The sequence below is a fragment of the Crocodylus siamensis genome, chromosome 15 (assembly GCF_052110815.1).
Source record: "Crocodylus siamensis isolate JL-2025a chromosome 15, ASM5211081v1, whole genome shotgun sequence".
Lineage (NCBI taxonomy): Eukaryota > Metazoa > Chordata > Crocodylia > Crocodylidae > Crocodylus > Crocodylus siamensis.
The window spans coordinates 14550911-14570133 of NC_143409.1; the positions used below are offsets into that span (position 1 = coordinate 14550911).

General features: G+C 49.2%; 2 protein-coding genes across 3 annotated transcripts in view; one reads left to right on the plus strand and one right to left on the minus strand.

Moving 5' to 3' along the window:
* Window positions 1-7774, plus strand: part of ABHD2 (abhydrolase domain containing 2, acylglycerol lipase) — a 63226-nt gene extending 55452 nt beyond the window's left edge. Inside the window, exon 11 of the mRNA XM_090029083.1 lies at window positions 435-7774. Coding sequence (XP_089885209.1) covers window positions 435-631 — 197 coding nt within the window. The 3' untranslated portion in view covers window positions 632-7774. The remainder of the gene's footprint in view (window positions 1-434) is intronic.
* Window positions 7775-8689: 915 nt separating this feature from the next.
* The window catches only part of RLBP1 (retinaldehyde binding protein 1), a 33706-nt gene continuing 23172 nt past the window's right edge, over window positions 8690-19223 (minus strand). Inside the window, exons 3-9 of one of the 2 annotated variants that reach the window (XM_090029635.1) lie at window positions 18147-18183; window positions 16878-17006; window positions 16169-16373; window positions 14847-15025; window positions 13722-13880; window positions 12946-13056; window positions 8690-12305 (exon numbers count right to left, since the gene is read on the minus strand). In XM_090029635.1, coding sequence (XP_089885761.1) covers window positions 12147-12305; window positions 12946-13056; window positions 13722-13880; window positions 14847-15025; window positions 16169-16373; window positions 16878-17006; window positions 18147-18158 — 954 coding nt within the window. In that variant the 5' untranslated portion in view covers window positions 18159-18183 and the 3' untranslated portion in view covers window positions 8690-12146. Of the gene's footprint in view, window positions 12306-12945; window positions 13057-13721; window positions 13881-14846; window positions 15026-16168; window positions 16402-16877; window positions 17007-18146; window positions 18184-19223 lie in introns of both variants that reach the window. The other variant, XM_090029636.1, reaches the window with a different exon arrangement.

Genomic DNA, 19223 nt, shown 5'->3' on the forward strand with positions numbered 1-19223 from the left:
CCCTCCAAGTATACAGCCTGTAGAGACAGCTGGTGCGAGCCTGCCGTGCACCTGAGCTGAGGTGGAGCACTGCAGGCTAGATCCAGTGGTCTTTACTGGCTGCATGTTTGTTCCCATGTACAGAGGTTTATCTTGACTTCTGTAGACACTTCTTTTGTATTTGAAGAACATGGCAGGACTGTATTAGGAGGGCTGCTGTAATTTGGGTCTTTGCAGATTAGTTGTGAAAAATACTAGTTTTGTTGATAAACAAAACATTTGCTTCCTCTACCAAGCAGGACTGTATTAAAGGCTTTGCTGACGCAGAGCACATAGCCAACCCTGAAGCCCTGAGCTGAGTATGTAATCCAGGAGAATGCACAACTCTGCTCTTTTGACTTCCTGTCTACTGACGATGACATCTTATGCCATTTTTCCTTCTTTTAACCTTGCAGAAAAACGGGAGAACGTCATGTTCGTGCTGCCACTGCATGGTGGCCACCTGGGCTTTTTTGAGGGGGCTGTACTCTTTCCTGAACCCCTCACTTGGATGGATAAGCTTGTGGTGCAGTATGCCAATGCCATCTGCCAGTGGGAGAAGAACAAGTCCCAGTGCTCAGATACAGAGCAAGCGGCATCTGGCCAGGAATAATTGCCCCAAAGACTCTCCAGGTCACTTCACCATTTTCTTCCTCTTCAGGAACTTTTTGTTCCCTCACCTGCTGTTTCAAGATTTTCCATCCTCTTGGATGTCCTAGGACTGGGGTTTGACCACAATGTTTCCTTCTGAAGTGAAGCTACAGCAGAGGGCAGTATCTGGTTTGAGCTTCTGTGTGTGGGTGTGCGTGTGTGTGGGGTGTCATTCTGGGTTTACAGTGCCCTGTTCTGTGTGGAGATTTGTGCTGCTGTCTGTGGTTTGCTTCAGGGTTCTCCAGATAATGGATCTGATGGTCAAACCATTGCTGATCAAAACTTGGAGGGCACTGCAGTTCTTGTTTAGCTGGGGGTCACGTGCCGAGAGCCAGGTTTTCTGCTGTACAATAACACCACGTTGCATTATTGGGAGTGCCCTGCAGCAGTCCATAGACAGCAGCACTTCAGTCTGTAAGTTGCTGGAACGTGGCTTGGAAAAAAAAAATAAAAGGGAAGCACCCGAACTGTGAGTAGAGTTCCAGCCTTGCACCTTCTCACAAGGGGGGCCTTTCCAGAAATGCACTTACCGGGAACTATGTTTGGAAAGATCCAGACCTTCAGCTGCTTGTAGGGTGGGATGCGTTAGATCATATCTGCATTGCTTTTCGGCTGGGTTCTGCATAGAAATGAGCTTCAAGTTGGTTATTCCGATGGATTTCCGGCTGTACAAACACATTTTCTCACCAAGACTAAACAAGTAGCCTTCATGTGATACTTGCCTTTTTTTTCAGTGTTGAGTTGAATTTTTTAGCATTGAACTTCTGTATTTTAACCCAAGCCTTTTTAAACTGGTTCTCATTTAAAGATTGGAACCCAGTAATGATCAGTCAATGAAGCCTATCTGTTTTGTTATAGTATTTTTCATAGTGAATTAACACTTTCTTGGGGACCTTTTTATGGAGAAAACATACCAGTTCTTGCATTTTCTGTCCCCTCCTTGTACAAGCCAGGATAAAATGTTCCAAAACCCCTCCCCTGAACTTCTAGAGTACAGAAAGAATTTCTTCAGCCACGTGACTTGCCTCAGATGGATGGGAATCGGAGTTCTGTACCCCTGTTGAAACTAAAAAGTTCTCTACATGGCTAACTGCCTCCAGCTCTTGGTATCCTGGGTTGCCTGGTTCATCCAGATACTAGTGCCCTCCTTGCTCGTTACTCTTCCGTAGGGGAACATTCACTTTTTTTTTTTTACTTACTGCACCAAGTGGAAGTGTGAACACTTATGAGGAGAGGAGAGGAGAAAGAGTTCCTTGTGCTTCCTGTTCCCCTGTTCCCCTCCTCTCCCCATCCCCACTCCCCCTGTCCACTGTTCAGTCACTGGTACTGTGCCCAGAGGGCTTTTATGATGGGCTATAGTCTCTATCCTGGAAAGAAAGCTCTCCCATGACAATCAAAGATAAACAATCTGGCCAGGGAACTTTGTGGTCAGACTTTTTTGTTTTACTTTCAGATCCTTCTCCGTCTTCTCTTGAATCCATCTTGGTAACTACTTCTTTCTTCATTTTTGTGCCACGGTTCTCCCTTCTATCAGACATCCTGCACCAGATAGCACTTTAGTGCTTTAGCCTTTGTTTTGTGTTCTAGATACTATAGTTATAGTTTAAAGAGAAGAAACATCCTGCTGAATTTCAGTTCTGCAACACTAATGAAATAAGCTTCTTGGGCCACATTGTCCCTGAACTTCAGTAGGTTGGAGATTTAAGTCTTTTTGTTTGTTTGTTTGTTTGTTTTAATAAAGCAATAACTAACTACTGTAGCAAAGGTGCATTTATATCAGGAAACAAACTCTTCAGTTTGCCTTAGGCCAGCCACCCTGGCCTGTTGCAACAAACTGTGGTAACCTGCACGCTGTCTCGTGTGGAGAAATTCAGGTTCTACTCTTGTCCTACAAGCAGAAGAAAGAAATGACCAAGCAAAGCCATGTCGAGATTTGGCCACACTTGTGGCTGCTCCTTTTAAGGAATGTTTCAGGATATTGGTTAGCAAGAGTGTCCTTGGTTTGGGGGTTTCTTGTCTTTTTGTACTCATCCTTTTGTTCACGTGGCATCTGAAAACTACCAAAACGCATCAGGCAGGGCATTCAGACTTTGACTGTGTCCCAAATGAAATAGCTGTTTTATATAAATATTCATGGGTCACAGTTCAGAGCATCTCCCACTTCACTGGAAGTGTAGTGTAAGAAACGCCTGTATGTATTGAAACAGAGTAGATAAATGTATAGGGACTTCATCTTCAGCTCCTTGGGTTAGGGCTCTAGAAGTGCTTGCTCTTCTTAGGAAACTCTGCTATTTGTAGGTTACACAGGTCACCAGCTACCTTTTTTCTTCCAAGTGCCAGGCTGCCCTTTCCCCACAGACTGCTAATTCTCCACAACATCACATGCATTTATTTCTCCAAATCCAGTTTAGCTGCTAGTGAAACAAGCAGTAACTCAACTATTCTAAAGGAGCAGGATTGTTGTTTCTCCTGGTTCCACACTTGAAGCTTCAAAGAGCAGACAAAACCCAGGCTTCAGCTTAAGGGGAAGATGTTTTCGTGCTTCAAAGTATACCTTAAGAATTACATCTCAAAAGAAAAAGAAAAATCCTTCCTTATTCCAGTGTAGTTAAACTCCTTTTTTTTTTTTCAGGAGCCCTTAATTAAAAATCCCTTTTTGTAACACTTCCATTCATTGGCCACATGGTCTGGAGTGTACAAAGCTTCAGCTGTTGGTAACTTGTGACCACCTAATGTGCAAAGGGATTGCCACTTCAGGCAGACTTGTTTTTGAGAGCGCCTGTTTTGTCACTCAGAAGTATGATGGGTTTCTAGCAGCGTGGCTCAGTGTAGGGTAACGGAATTCTTTCCCCGAGTGTTTAGGGAGCATTGTCAAAGAGAACCGTCTGTCCTTGGAGGTGGTTGGGGAGGTTTTGATTTGGAAACTACTCCATGCTTTGTAGAGAGAGGTCTGTTCTTGGTTTCCTACTTCCTGTCACGTGAGAGAGAATGGTAGTACCTTTGTCTTCAAGTATGCTGGTGTACGCTCCAGCTGATCTTGTTGGTTGACCAGCCACCTGCCATGTCTACAACAGAATGAGTAGGTGTGCTTGAGTGAGAAAATTGTCTGTATTGCTGGAATTTGCCATTTGTCCAGCCAAACTGGGTGGTCAGGAGAGCCTGCTTTCAGAGAAGCATAGAAGAAATGGACTTTTTCAGAAAAACAGCCTTCTGCCATAGAGGACTTTGCAGCTTCCCCCTTTCCAGGATCTGCCCACCTACAAAGATAGCAAAGGGCACCAAAGCAAACCAAGTTATCACTAGAGACAGGCAAGTCCTGCCCATGCTTAGACAGGGTGTTCCTGTGGCACTTTAGGCTTCATGATCACTATCTGTTCCTTTTCCAGGGTAATCCTAGACAAGAACTCCTCCCTGTTCTGTTGACTGGACTTTCATAGCACTTTTATAGCACTTGCTCTTTTCTCTGACCCCACACACATGGCTGCTTTTAAGACTAAGACTTCAGAAGCGCTTAGTGTTCCAGGCTTTCTGGGACAGTCAACTGGCAACAAGGAAGCTGAGTACTTTCTCAAGAACAGTCTTTGGACCTTGAAGCAGACTGTGTATTCTTTTGCTTATGCAACTCCTGAGTTTGTATATGATTGCTGCTAATTAATGAATGCTAGAGCATATGGAAGTTGGTTAGTATTAGGAAGAAAAGGAAGGGTTTGCTAATGAGTTTTCTTGGTTTTTTGAGGGTTGTTTTGGTCAGGATTTTTCAAGTTCCACCTTGAGTTTTGAGGCTCGGGATGAATTTACTAGGAGATCTTAGTAGCTGGGAATTCCTTTTAAAACCCCTCACAAATGATGCAGTTGTAAAAACATGGCCCAGGAACTGGCAGCATAAAGTGCTTAGAACTTCCTGGTCTGGTAGCCATATCTTGCAAGACTGTGTGGGGTTTTTGGTTTTTTTTTTGGGGGGGGGGGGGGTTGGGTTTTTTTTGGTTTTGGTTTTTTTGTCCCTTGGTTAAAAAGTATTGCCCTGCATGTTACCAAGTAGAGCCACCTGGAGAGGGGACTTGAGCATGAAACCAAAATGCCAAAGAGGACTGCTGCTGGTAAGACTTTGAAGCAGTGGTCTTGGCATGTGGGCACATGATAGGACTTATTTGAGCTAACAGGCTTAAACCCTTAGTAGACCTTGAGCTCTTGGAAGTCCTTTGTGAACAAGCTTGGCTCTTATGAACTTTTCCCCTGACTCCTCGCAAAATGTCCTAAGACAACCAGGTTGGCGATAGCAAGCAACCACAGTATAATCCTCTGAATTATTTGGGCAAAAGACTAACAGTGCACCTCTTCTTACCCTGCTGATCTGTGGGGAGATCCAGCATGGATTTTCTTGTGTCATTGTAGATTGAGTGTTGGAGGTAGGATGGATACCTCTCATGAGGGTTATAACTAGCCCTTAGTTGCATAAGGCTTGCATCCCTTCTCACTGGATGTGAGACACAAACCAACAGGAAAAGCCTCTTCCAGGCTGCAGCTAATAAGGATCATCTTCCATTAGGCTGGTCCAGAATCTGCGATGGTCACTTAAAGTTATCCTTTAGCTGAACAGGAACTTGAACCTCTGGGCACTTCTGTCTGCTGACTCTTTGTTTGTCAACATGCACAATTCCAAGAGCGGGCATTAAGTTGCAACATTTATGTTCTGATGTTTCAAAGTCTAATTGAAATTTACCTTTGGGTCATTCCTCCTAGCTCCGCCACACTTGCTGGACCACAGCTCTTCAGACACCTGGTGCCTTACCTTCCTTTCCTTGTTCTTCACCCTTGATCTCGGCACACAGACAGCTTTCAGTAACAGCTGTGCCACTTGGAGCTCTCAATTCTTGCATTGCGCCCATTATGGGGAGCCTGACTATGGGTCACGTGCCACTGGGTGACTAGTGTGTGCTGACTTAAGAAAGAACCTTGGATTTGGGCAGCCTAAAGCTTGCTAAGATCTACATTTCTTATTGCTTAAAGTTGCATTTAAACAGTATTACAGCTGTTTCCTTTCTGTGAGAATGACTTGCAGAGGGAGGTTTTTGGAAATGTGGGTATGTTTTGCTTTCATGAAGTCCAGAAACTTGGTGTTACTGTGGATGTAGCTTTCTTAGTCTGCTGACTTACTGGCCTGTTGACAGTACAGCTGGAGGTGGGGTGTCTGTCTTATCAGATACAGCTGAATGCAATAAGCTACAGTCAGGAGTGGTGTGGAACGGAGGAGGGAGAGCTTATTGCCAAACAATAGTGACTTGGGTTATACACAAGCGATCCAGGTAACATCTTGGTAATGTGCCTGGGGGGTTCTTTGGCAGAAAGCACCAGAGCCTTGCACGTATATGGACAAACCTACGTGGAAAGCATTGCCTCTGTCCTGAGGCCCTGTGTCCTTGTTCCATTGACAGCTGTGTGTTGGGAAGGCGTGCTAGAGTCATGGTAAGCCACATCAGCAGTGTTCAACTGCACAAGACCACATCCTAGGCAAAAAGCAAGGTGGAAAGACTTTCTGGTTTGCACTGACTGTTGAGAGCAGAAACAAGAGCGCCCCAAACAGTGTAGTTCCTGGGATTCACAGCCATGATTTGGCAAGGCTTGCTCATCTTGCTCTGTCTGCTCTTCAGTCTGAATGTTGTTTTCCTTTAGCTGCTGCTTTGGTTGAGGGGGCTTGTATGTGGTACTATGACAAATGAGATCTTCTCATTGGTCATCCCAGGTTGTGCTCGGACGGTTTCTAGGTTGATTTTAAGAGTTGTACTGTTTCATTTGAACATTTGTATCGTTTATCTTTATTCTGTTTTTGCTGGTTAAAATCAACGGGCACAAGCATTGACATTAAAAGGCAGCACTTCTCAAGCCGGAGCTGTGGGAATACCCATCCATGCATCCTCTGGGTGTGTAGTAAGCCATGTTCATCTCCTGGATGAGTAGGCCAGCCTAACCTCTAGCAGCCTTGTCGATTCCAAGTCTACTAGGGCGCACCCTGGTCCTGGGGCCCCCAACCTGGCTTTATGACCATTTAGCACATGCAGCCTGTCTTACCAGGAAGCTCCAGCAGTGAATCCAGTCATGCAGGTAACAGTACTGCTGTCGCAGCCAGCAGAACATCATAGTGGAATGATTGCTGGCAGCCTGATTTCTGCCAGCCTGCTAAACCTGCTGGTGGCCCCGACAGCCAAGGAGGCCCTAGAGAAATATGGCAGTGCTATGTTCAACTCAAACACTGCAGTTCAGTCCAAACCAACCTGCTCCCAAAAGCCTGTGACTTTTTTTTTTTTTTTTTTTTTTTGTGGCTGTTTTAAGAACATATCTTTAGTCCTGGATGTTCAATTGGTACCAACCTTTTGAGTTCTTCTTCATTTAAGAAAGCACAAACTTTCAAGAGAAGCCCTTTATTTCGTCCCCCACCCCTTCCTTCTCTCGAGCATCTCCAAGCTGGGGGGGTGGGGTGGGGTGGGGTGGGGGGCGGGTTATGTAGACACCTCAGGAAGCCAGACCTGTACCTGTGTGCTCTTTGACTTCTGCCATTGCAGCTGCCTTAGTGGAGTGGGTCAAGTATCTGTTTTGGTTTTGGAGAACTGTGCTGTTCAACCAAAATGTAAAATTGGCAGATTTTTTGTTTGTTTGTTTGTTTGTTGTGTTCTAAATCCTTTGTGACAACAATCACTTCCACATTCCTGAACCTTTGAACTTTACACGTTACCCCAAAAATGTTTCACTTGTGTACTGGGACACCTCTCAGCTGCCAAAGTCTGCATAAGGCTCTCCAGAGTGGACAGCTGCAGGGGAGCAGATTTGCAACTAGCAATGCAATTTTTCTATATCTGCTGAGGTTTACCTTTAAAAAAAAAATTAAAAAAAAATTATATAAATATATATATAAAATATATAGAAACAGTGTCCTTAATTTTATTTTTTTCTTCTTGTGTTTAATTTTTTTGGTCTTTTATTCTGTGTGGTGTTGAACAGAGGTCATTGAAAAACAAAATGTAATTTTGTTATCTTTGATTCAGTGGAATTTCTTTACTTAAAAAAATAAAAATAAAGGACTTTGAGTTCATCTTTGGCGGTGGTAGGTGTATATACTGTCTGTCCTTCCTGCATGCATTTCCTTTGTTATAAGACCCTAAGCAGGATTAACTTCGTGGAGAAACACTAAGGGCTTCTGTGGCATGGGAATGTGTTGTGTCTTGATAAAAACAATATCCATCTCCCAGCTGGAACTCATAGGAAATCCATTCTCAGATGATAATGAAATGTCGAGGGCAAGAGGCGCATGTTAAAATTGTGCAGGTCTTGAGTAGGGGCATTTTGGAAGGTTTTCAAGATGAGCGTCTGGTTCTGATGACAATAGTAGTCTGAGGGGTTCACTTTGAGACAAACGCACAGCTAACTGCTTCTCCCTTTCCTCCAAGCCCAACCTCTTGTGTCATATGTGTGAACCAAGTCTCCTGACAAACTATTGGTCACAGACCTGAGGTCCGTCCTGCTCCATGTCCTGAAGTACCACCCTGCCCTGTGGGAGTTATACATTAGATGGATTGCAGGTTTGCTTCAATTCAATATCGTGACTGCTCTTGGCAGCAGTCCTAATGCTTCCAAGTTGGTGTAAGTGCCCTCTTGTTAGTGGCCAATTTGTTAGAGCTCTACAGAAGCATGGCTGCTTCCTCCACCCAACCCATGCTCCCTGGTTAGATAGCTGGCTTATACCCTGACCCAAGAGGGGTTGTTCCATCCACTGTAACTTGATTCCAGTTACCCTTAAAAATATTTGCCCTGTGGCAAGGAGTTCCCCAACGTAACATAAAACACTTCCAAAGCACAACTTCCAATCTATCACATGTTCCCATCTCCCTGTACTGAGAAGGCAAATGGGAGTTTCCTAGTTACCTTCTTTTTACTTTTCCCTTTTTTCCCTTTTTAATATTGTTCTTCCCTATTCTTGTCTCTTCAGGGGTTGGGCCTTATACACACTATGGTACACCCTGACCAACCAGTAAGAGTTGCTGGGATGCTGGAGTGGGTTGGGGAACACAGCTGTCATCTTGGAGCCTTTTTGGAAAGCTGGGCTTGTAATGAGAGTTATAGGGCCTGGCTCTCCAGGAAGGCCAACTACCTGAAGCTCCCACAAGCCTGAAAATCCAGCATCCACTGGCAAAGCAGCAGCTCTTGACAGACTCCTGTGCTAATCCCCTAGTTTTCCTTGAGGGCTATGTTGGTGCTCAGTCTGCCAGGAAGCTCGTCGTCATAAGGTCATGGCAGAGCCACCACCAAGAGGTTGGGAGGCATGGGGTGTTGGATCGCAGGTTCCTCTGTCTGTACAAGATTTCTCTCTTTTTTTTCCTCAGCTGTGTGTGCAGTGCATCTCTAGCTCCTTCATTCTGTGTCCTGCCTGCTGCTTTCCCCTACTTGGCAATGAGCTGGGAGCTTTTTTGGGGGGAGGGGGGGAAAAAGCTGGCTGTTGTTGCAGGCCTGAACAGCAAGGGCCAGCTGTGGTGCAACTCCCAAGTCCCTGTGCAGCTGTGAACTCTTATGCCATCAGATAACATAAGTGCTGGCAGGCTGACCCACTTCCCTCCACCGTACTCCTTGCCCAAATCTCAGCCAGATGCTTGGGCTGCTGGCTGTTAAACCACCCTCTCTGGCAGGTGGGGGATTTGCCACTTGCATTCCCTAATGCTGTTCACTAAGGGCTTGGGAGAGAATGAGAAAGCAGTGTTGTGTTAACTCCTCAATGGTGAGTCATAAAATCTGTTTTTGTGCCTGCTGCAACCTGAATTGTTGGAATAGGAGGGTGTCCAAAGAGTTAAGCACCTGTTGGCTGAGCCAATGCATAACAGAATGGAGCCAAAAACCAGCCAAGGCCCCCTTCATTTATTGGCATTAAACTTCTTCCTGTGTGTTCCTTTGCTTGGAGACCAGGAGACTCTGAAGAGGTGACCTGCTGCCCTGCCAGGAGCATGATGCAGAGAAATTGGAAAGGATCAGTTCAGCAGCTGGGTGCAGTGATGCTGGGTGAGTGCCATTGGAGCCCGCCCTCTGTTTGTTCAGCTACAATGAACTCTGCTCTTTGTGCTGTGAGACTGGACCTGCCTGGCCTAGCAGGCAGTGCCTGTAGCACTCTCTTGTCCTGTCCTGGTGTGTGCAGGGTCTCACAGGTGGATGCCATGGTCAGTACAGCTCCTGTTCTCAGGTCTTTCTGCTCTAGGTCATGGGTTTTTCCCTTCCTGTTCTGGCGTGCTGCCCTGTGTAAGCCTTAGCTGGGCAGAGACAGGCAAATATTGTACTCAGAGTGGATGTGGTTGGGCTTGGCTTTCTTACTGTCGTGAGAGGCCTCAGAGTGGTGGCAGCATCCAAACTAAGTGCTAATGGATATATCATGTTCAAAAACTCAAGATCTGTGTGTGTGGATGATGAAGAACCTGGAGAGGTAAAGCTAGAGCTATCCTAAGCTGGAGTCCCCACCTTGCAGCTGTCCTGTTCTGGTGTTTGATCAGCACCGGCTGGCTCATAACCTGCCTCAGTTTGTTGGCTGTAGGGCAGGTGGGCATGACTGCTGCAGTTGCTGTCTCCATAAAGAGATGGGTCACTGCCAGCTGCACAAGTAAGTGGCTTTTTATTGGGTCCCTGGCAAACATGGGAGCTGACTCAGCCCTACCATGCAAACTGCCTCCTAGACCATGCAGAGTGAAGCCCCTTCACTACCAGCCTGTTATCCTCCCTCTGACTCTTCTGTGTGGCTGATCCTATGGCAGATCTGGGGTTTGCACATGCTGGGGCAAGCTGAATGAGCCCCAGTCCTGCCTCAGACAGGCCCCATCCTTCCTGCAGCTTCTGAGCAGACATCCTGTTTGGTTTGAGTCTGAGCCAGTGCCCTGATGAATGCACCCCTTGTCAGCACCCTCCATCTGAAATGGGCCCCTGCTATTTTGCTTTGCAAATTTAAATCCTGGTGCGTAGCTGGGGAAGGGAGGGATGAAAGGTTTGTGCTATAGAGACAGCCTTGCTTTAGAAGGAGGGTGACCATGGGGCAGAGGACGGAGACTAGCTTCCCTCCAGTCCAGGAGTCTCTTCCTGCTGCTCTGGTGCCGGCTGCCTGGCGGCTGCTGAAGCACAAAAAGCCCATGACTAGGGCTGTTGTTGCTCTGCTGAACTGGAACTAGCTTGTTTTACTTTGATAAGATCTTAGCCCCACTGTTTCATAAAGCAAGTATAGGAGCCAGCCCATTCCCTTTGGCTTTCCACCCTAGACTTGGGGGTTGAGGAGAGGACTGCCACCCCCATCTGAATGCTGTAGCTGCCTCCTCCCTTTCTTTCATAAGGCTATAAGGAAGTGCAGGGGGAAGGGAGAGCTGCATCTTTCCTCTCCTCTTCAGCTTCTCTTCATCTAGCCATGTTTAGACACTTCCTGAACTGTGTAGATCCTTACTCCTCACTTCCAATGTGGTACTTGGAAGAGGGAAATGCCCACAGGCTGCCAGGGGATTTGAAGCATCTTGGAGGCTGGTGCCACTCCATGGTCAGCTGATACTGCAGAGGCCCAGCTATCCTTGTGCCTGGAGTGGGGATGCTGAAGATGGGGCTTTATGGGTGATGGGTGAAACATCCCTCTTCACAACTTGCCAGCCTGAGCCAATCATTTCCAGTTAGCATAAGGAATCTGGGCCTCTGAGGCAGCTGGGAAGAAACCTGGCTCTGGGGGAGGTGTACTTCACCTCTAGCACCTACTGTGTCCTTGGCTTCCCTGCTGAGAAGGCCTGTGAGCATGGGTGGTGCTGACTTTCCTGGGACCAAGGCTTTGCCTAGCCCTTATCCCCTCAGGCCAGCTCTTGTGGTGCCTAGGAAGCAATCCACTGTTTGCCTCCTCTTGGAAACACCAGCACATCAGGGCTATTCCTGTCCATATGTGCAAACTGATAACCACTTTACCTGCAAGCCTTGTGCATCCAATACAAAGGGACCTGACACCTTTTCTGTCAAAAGCTTTATTTCTCTGTGTATGTGTTTCAAGCAGCCTTTCATAGGGCCTTCTGTGGTGATGGACACTGCCTGGTTCACTACTGTTACCCAAGAACGTGGCAAGCAGGACAGCAGCCCTGGCCCCAGTGCTTGGGTGTGAGGTGGGGCAAAGTGGTTGTTCCAATTGCTTCCTCCAATGGGTCTGGCTTCCTCCTCCCAGTCTAGCCCCTGTCTTGTCCTCTCCTCACAGTTCCCAGATGCCTGTCAAGGAAAGCTGGCTCTTCCATGGGACATCTGGAGAAAGGGCCCTCTTCCTGAGGCCTGTTGTATGGGGTTCCTAGCCTCTTGGCGGTGGGGCTGGAGTCTAGCTGGCATGGAGGGATGTGCCCAGAGTGTATCATCACAAGGAATCATACCGCTACAGTAAAAGGGCTGCCTAGGTTAAGAGGCTGCCTCTGATCCTATCTTACAGGGAGCAGGGGATGGGCACAGCTCTAAAGAGCTGTGTCTTCAGCCTCAATCGCAGTCCCGAAGAGTTTATCAGCGACTATTCGGCCATTGTATTTGGACAGTTTGCCACCAAAGTCTGCTGGCAGGATGTCGGCATCAATCTCCTGGAAGAAGGAATCCAGCTCATCCCCATGCACAAAGACCTGGGTGAGACGGGAAGAAGGATGTAGAGCTGAGCGGAGATGCACCTAGGGGCTTCTAGCCACAAGAAAGGGGAGCATGCCCTGCCACAGGAGGTGATCTGAGGGTGCCTTCTCCAAGGGAGGGCCCTGGACAAGTATCTCATCAGACTAACCATGGCTTGAATGCAGATGGGGAATAGCAGGTTCATGTTCCCAGTTGGTCTGCAAATGAAAATGGCAGAGTACTGGGATCTACACTGGCCTAGTGAGCTTGCTGCTGTTTCCCTCCCTACCCACTACCACACCATGCCCCTATCTTCCCCCTCAGCTATGGGACTATCTCATGCTTATCTGCCCTGCTTTGACTGGAAAAACTTGAGAGAATCCTGATAAAAGGCAGCACAACCACCATTTGTGGCCAAAACAGGCCAATAAACCAGATCTGAGGTGTTAGTCATGTAGTCAGCATGGTTGTCTTGTTGCCTGCACTGTCAGGACCTGCCCATACGCAGAAAAGCCACTGGCCAGAGAGGCCAAAGGCAGCATTTTCTCTGGGCTCTGCTTTTCCCTGATTTCAGCCAGAACTGGCATCCCCTGACCCCAGCCCTCTCTTCCTCTACAGGGACAGCATGCATCTCTCCTTGCCTCCCAACACACTCACCCTGTCCAGGAGCTTGCTCTTCAGGAAAGGCTTGACCATGTTGTAGGTAGTAGTGAAGTACCAAGGTTGGTGGATGAAGTGGATGGCCTTGAATCGAGCTGGGAAAGAGTCCTGTGGATCCAAAACCCAGGCAACAGTGTGTTACTTAGTGCTACATGCGTAGAGACATTGGTAGTCAATACCCATTGTGAGGGTGGCAATGTCCCTTCCAGAGATACTTTTCTGGGTGACAGATTGGGAGTATGTGTGGGTGATGTACAAATACCATTGCACGTCATTGGTATTTCTGTACAGTAATGCCAAGCAGACTAGCACGGCAGGACAAAGATGAGGTGGTAAGACGCAGCCCAGGTGAGACACACCTCTGGCAGGTGGAGTGGCTCTGGTAGGTGGAGTAGCACATTCACAGGAACTAGGACTTTACTGCACCCACAACTTGTGCCATCACTGACCAGACCATCTCTACAAGGTGCCGCCTTTGGTAATACCAGCTGGTGACTGTTGCTTGCTATGATACCTGGAGGAGCAAGTAGTGAATGGAGGGGGCTCAACTCTGGGGCTTACTAGCACAGTGGTGCCCATTCATGCAGAGCTATGCTATATAGCCAAGAGCTCCTACCCCGAGGTTCTACCTCCCTGAGCCAGTCTGGTCCCAGGTGAGCCCCATGCAGGCCTGCAGAATGCCCTTATTGCTGCTCTGAGCCCCATCTCTGAGTACTCCACACCTGTGTCTACCTCTTGGTGCCTGGTTGCAGGCAGCAGAAGCATGTCCTCACCTGAAGCATGTCCACCATCTTCCGGAGCTCAGCAGGCTTGATGCCAGATGCTTGCTGCATGGTGAAGCCCTTAAAGTTCTCAATGATGCAGAATCCATTGATCTGGGTCTCTTCATTTTCCAGTAACTTCTCCAGGATAACACAATAGGCACGAAGAATCTGAGCCGCAGGGAGAGAGGGAAACAAGGTCACAAATGCCCAAGTCCTTCCCAGCCCAAAATGCACCCCCCCACCCCTTGCTTTCTTACTGGCCCACCAGGGGGACCTGAGGGCAGAGATGGATCCTCTATAAATTCCAACCTGCCCAGCTGTATTCTGCTTCCCTGAATTCATCTGGATTTTTTCCTTTCTCCTCTGCTGTAACTGTTATGCTAACACTGTTAAACAGCTGCCATTTTTGCATCTCTGAAAATAGAGGTGCAAGGCTGAAGACAGATGAGTAAAAAATGGGGTACTGTGTGCTCTGAAGAGGCCAGGGAAACATGCGAGTTAAACTAGTCCAGATTCCTGTTGTATGTTGGGTGCCACTGGCCAAGTCCTCTCTCCTCTCGATTTCTCTTTCTCTACAATGGGGGTGGTGATGCCTACCTTCCTTTCTGAAGTACATTTACAGCTGCAAGACATCACCAGAGTTCTCTGTGGTGCTAGTGCTCTGACCCCTGCACCCCCAAACCTGACCTGTGATGTGCAAATGTTTTGGGATCCCTTGGGATGAGGCATGTTGTATCCATGCTATTCACTAGTGCATGACTTAGGAGAAAAGAGCTTTGCTAAGATGAGTGATTCTCAACGGGCGTGCCTCAAGATCATTTCAAGCATGTTGCAGGGTACAATGCAAGTCAAAAATCATCCTGACCTGCTGTGTTCTTCCTGAATTATTTGCAGTGGAAGAAGTGCTCTATTGTTTTTCTGTAATCAAAACGTTAGGGCAAACTAAGAGCTGACATTTTCCAAGAGATGCCTCAAGTCTAGAAAGGTTGAGAACCCACTGGCTTAGACCTTGGAGGCCCAGGGTAAGGGAGGGTAAGTGGGTGTGTTTAAAGCCCACAATCAGATAAAGGGCTTGACCTGTCCCCTGCCAGGGAATAAAGCTGTAACCTCTAGGGCCAGCAGGGCTGAGCAAACCTCGTCAAAGGTGATCTCCTCGTAGTCCCAGTTTTCAATGTTGAAGAGCATCACCACCCGGCCATACTTGTCCCTGCTGGACAGGATGCCAGGGTAGCCAGCCTCGATGGTGCTGCGCACGGCCTCGGGTGTCAGGTCTTCAAAGAGCTCAGGGTACTGCTGGCGAAAGTTTACATAGCCTGGAGGCAGTGAGAGAGAGAGAAGGCTAGAGTCTGGAATAAGGGGAGCTCCCTTTCCTGGTGCCAGTGCGGCGGTTGGACTGTGCCTGCATAGCAGTAAGCAGATGGCAAGGACATCTGGTCCGGGTCATGCTGTGCCACGTGCATTCCTACAGCAGCTCGCTGGCAGGGCTTTGGGTACCTTGGAGGCCCTGGCCCAGGGCTCCCATCAGGCTGGGCACACAGCCACAAGGAGACACAAAGCTTGCACTGAGTACGAATCTGGTGCTGCAAAGTGCTTCTCCCTGGCTTCCTGCCAGCCCACCCAGGCTCTTAGGGCTCCTAGTCTGAGAACCAGTCACAGCCACAGCTTCCCCTTGCCTAGCATGTGGCTGCTCTCCCAACCTGGCTGCCCCCAGCCCCATTCTCCCCCTGAAGTACCAATGTGATGTTTTTGTCCCTGCTGTCTCTCTTCCCCCAGGGCTGGGTCCTTCTGCCTCGCTCCCTTCTGCCAGCCCCACCCTCAGCCCACTTTCCCTGGCAGTCCATGACCATTAAGGGAAATGAGGAAATTCACTCTGGGAAGAAGCTTCTCCTCAGCCCCTGTGCCAACACCACTAATTACAGCCTCATTATCCATGGGACAGAGACAAAGAAGCCTGGAGCTGGAGCCAAAAAGCACAGGGGCTTACAGCTACCTCATGCTGAGACCTCCCTTCTGTCCCCCTAGGCCCCCTTGTTCCAGCCCCTGACACCCGAACCAGGACATGCAAATCCCGCTGCCCATGTCCCTGTGAGCATCCTACAGGCAGAGCTTCTGAGCAACCAGCACCAGTCCTCCCCACTGCGCCCACCATTGCCTGGCCTCCATGACCGCCAGCCTTCCCCAGTCCTGTTCCTCCATATGAAACCCACTCCCTAGAGATGGAGTTCGCTAGGGCAAGTGGCAGCGGTGAGAGCTGTGAACATCAGCCCCTTTCTGCAGGGAAAGGGACACTGATCAGTTTGGCATGAAGGGCTTGCATTTTATGCCAGCTCCTGCTAAGTACATAGACTTGGCCTTGTGGCTGGGATGCACTCTGAGGAATGTGACTGTGCCCCAGGAGCAGGGAGTGGCCTTGTCCCCCCAGACTGGGGGGCAAGGGGAGAGCAGGGGGCACCCACCTTTGAGCAGCTCGTAAGCTCTGTGGGTGTCAAACTTGCGGGCACGGATGAAGCGGAGGAAAAAGGAGTCATCCTTTCCCTGCACCTTCTCTGCCACTGCCTTGCCCAGCTCCTCCTGCCCGCTGGCTCCTGCATGGACCAGTTCCCGCAGCTCCTTCAGTGCTGGCTCCCGCCTCTCCTCGGTCTCATTCAGCTCGTCCTTCGCCTGGGGCAGGGTGGAGGGAGACCAGTGCCTGAATCAGGAACGGGTGTGCTTATGTGGATAGGACCTCAGCTGCACAGCATCCTGGAGGCAAGCAGGGCTGGAAGCCATAGCTGCTGTCTCAAAGGCTCTCCCTACTTGCTCTGCTGGCCAGCAGGGACACCTTGCAATGACCCCAGAACCCACTTTAGGTGGCAGAGATGGGATATGCTCCCAGGGGACAAGGCAGCTGCATCTAGAGAGTATTCCCACTGCCTCTGGCGAAGGACTGCCCTATAGCAGCTACATGCCAGTGAGGTTCGTGGCATCAATCCAGAAGAGAGACCAAGGTCTGACCAGAGCCATAGGAGCAATGTGGGGCTAAGAGTCTCATGGGATGATGGGCAATGGAAGATCTTCAGCGCTGGATCAGTCAAAGGAGCCCCCTTCCTCTTGCAGGAAGGGGCTGGCCCCATCTGCCTGGTACCCAGGCTGTCTCCCCCCATGCCCCCCCTTCCAAGCTCTCACCTTCTGCAGGGTGTGTGGAGGGATTTTCTCACACTTGCCAAAGATGGGGCCATGGTCCTTGATGGTGAGTCGCTCAAGTTTGGCGCGAAGGGCCTGCTCCTCCTCAGAGACGACCCGAAACGTTCCAGTCTGGAGCAAAGCCACAGCAAGAAGAGATAGCGTGAGGAGTCTTCCCCTCTGTGACCTGTTCCAGGACTGAGGCAGCACCAGAAAGATGCCCATGGGGCCTGGACGAGCATCCTGCGCTGACCTAGGGTTAAGTGACTTTGCTGGCACCAGAGGTAATGGTCTGTGCTGGGATCCGACAAGGGAGCTCCCTCTGGCTGTGAGGAAGGCTCAGGAGGGTGCTGAGTTTTGATGGGCAGAGGTTGCAATGGGGCCTGTGTCAGGATCAGATGCGGGCAAGGGTTCCCTATGCTGTTGGGGTGGGGGGTAGCTGCACTTAGCATGGGTTGAATACTAGGAAACCTGGTTCCTCTATGAAGGAGGCCTGCAGGCCTGAGGCTGGCAGATTGTGCTAGCAGTTCAACTTTGCACTTTGGAGTACCCATGCCAAGGGCCTGGCAGGGTTTGGTGAGTGGTGTTCAAGAGCTGCAGAGAAAAATGCAGTCCGTGCTGTCTTTTGGGCCACAGAAATACACAGGCCAGTACGGCCAGGGAAGATAAATCCACATGAACTCAGGACAGTCATGGTGCTGCCCCCAGACTGGGCACCACACAGCCAGGGAAGCCAGTGGTATTGCTCGGCGTGGGTGACCTGCTAGTTTCAAAGCCAGAAAAGGCCAGGGAGAATGAGGCAGCAGAAGTGTGTGGGGCAGGAGGGGCTGAATCTCCTGTCAGTACCAGCTATAAACCCACATGCTGGATATAGGGCAGTCTCTGGGGTGGGATAGCCAACCCATGCGGCTTCTCCAGGCTACTCTGGAAAAGCTTGCACGTCATCTCCAGAGCTCCCATTGTGTGTGAACACAAGTCGGGCCTGCTCTGTGTACTGTCCCCTAGTGAACTTCATTTAAGCGCTTCTGTGGCAAGCTGCTAGAGTTCTGCCCATACCAGTCTCCCAGAGAGCTTATTAACAGCAGTGCCAGTCCAGCCCTGCTGTTCACCTGGGATCACCTTGCCTGGCTGGATTTGGGCAGTGAGGTAGGGGATGCTTTCAGCCTGGCAGTTCTGTGAACAAGCGGAGAGCGGTGGCTCCATCTGGCTGCTGTATGTCTTGGCTAGGGCAGTGGCAGTGGAGAGGGGATGCTGAGCAGAAGCAGCACTCACCATTTCAGACATGCTGTGTCCTTGGCATCCACAGGTCCTGAAAGAAACAAGGAAGAATTCTCCATGAGGCATCTGCACAGCCCAAAGCACCTGCCCTGCTAGGTGCCCTGGCCTGGCCACTTCCACAGGAATCAGGAGAAGGGATGGGGAACTTGCCTGGAGAAGGGATGTAAATGGGATTTGCCATTGGATGCCCACCTCCCCCTCAGCTCACTTGGGTAATAATTATTCCTCCTTCCCAAGCAACTCAGTAGATCTGAGAAACATTAAGGCCACTTGGGCCAAATGGCCTTTGAGTTTGGATAGCTGTCCTGACACTCTTTTGCCTTGTTTTTCAAAGGTGCGAAGGACTTGCCATTTCCCCCTTGGAGCTTCATAGAGGAGAATCGCACAGTTGGAAGTAATCACAAGGCTTCACGGACCCCAGGAGCTCAGACAAGCTGGTTCCATCTCAACTTTGTTCTTTCCTGAAGACAGAAATGCCTAGCTCCGCTGCTCTTAGGGAGGTCTTAGGGAGGCATTCAAAGCAGCCTGGGCTGTTACAAGTGCATGGTGCTGGCTGGACTCAGCAGTTAACCCATCACACATCTATTTGGGTCAAGGCACCTGACGAAGGTCCCGGTAGCACAGCAGGGATCTCAGACAGACCTGAGGTTCCACTGAAGACCCTCGTCAGGATGGCCCTATCTAATGTCTGGCAGCAGTCCCAAGGGTGGCAGGCTGGTTTTCAGGCAGGTGGTTCTGGGAATGAGGCACCTTCTTGCTTCTGATTCTTTTCTTTGTGAACTTCACTATTTTCTGTACCCTAATGCAAGGGCTAAACCCTAAGGATCTTTGCAGAGAGGTGAAGAGAAATATATAGCTTCCTGTTGTAATCCAGAGCAGCTACTTCAGTGTATGCTGTCAATGAGGGGCAGCTACCCTGACCTATCTGAGCGTCTCCCTTCTGTTTCTAAAAGGATCCCAAAGTGCTTCAAAAGCTGTGAAACAAATGCTTGACTTCACTGGGATCACGCAAGTATAACAGAGAGCAGACCTTGGTGCTCTGTCCAGAGATCATTTCACATGCTCTCGAGG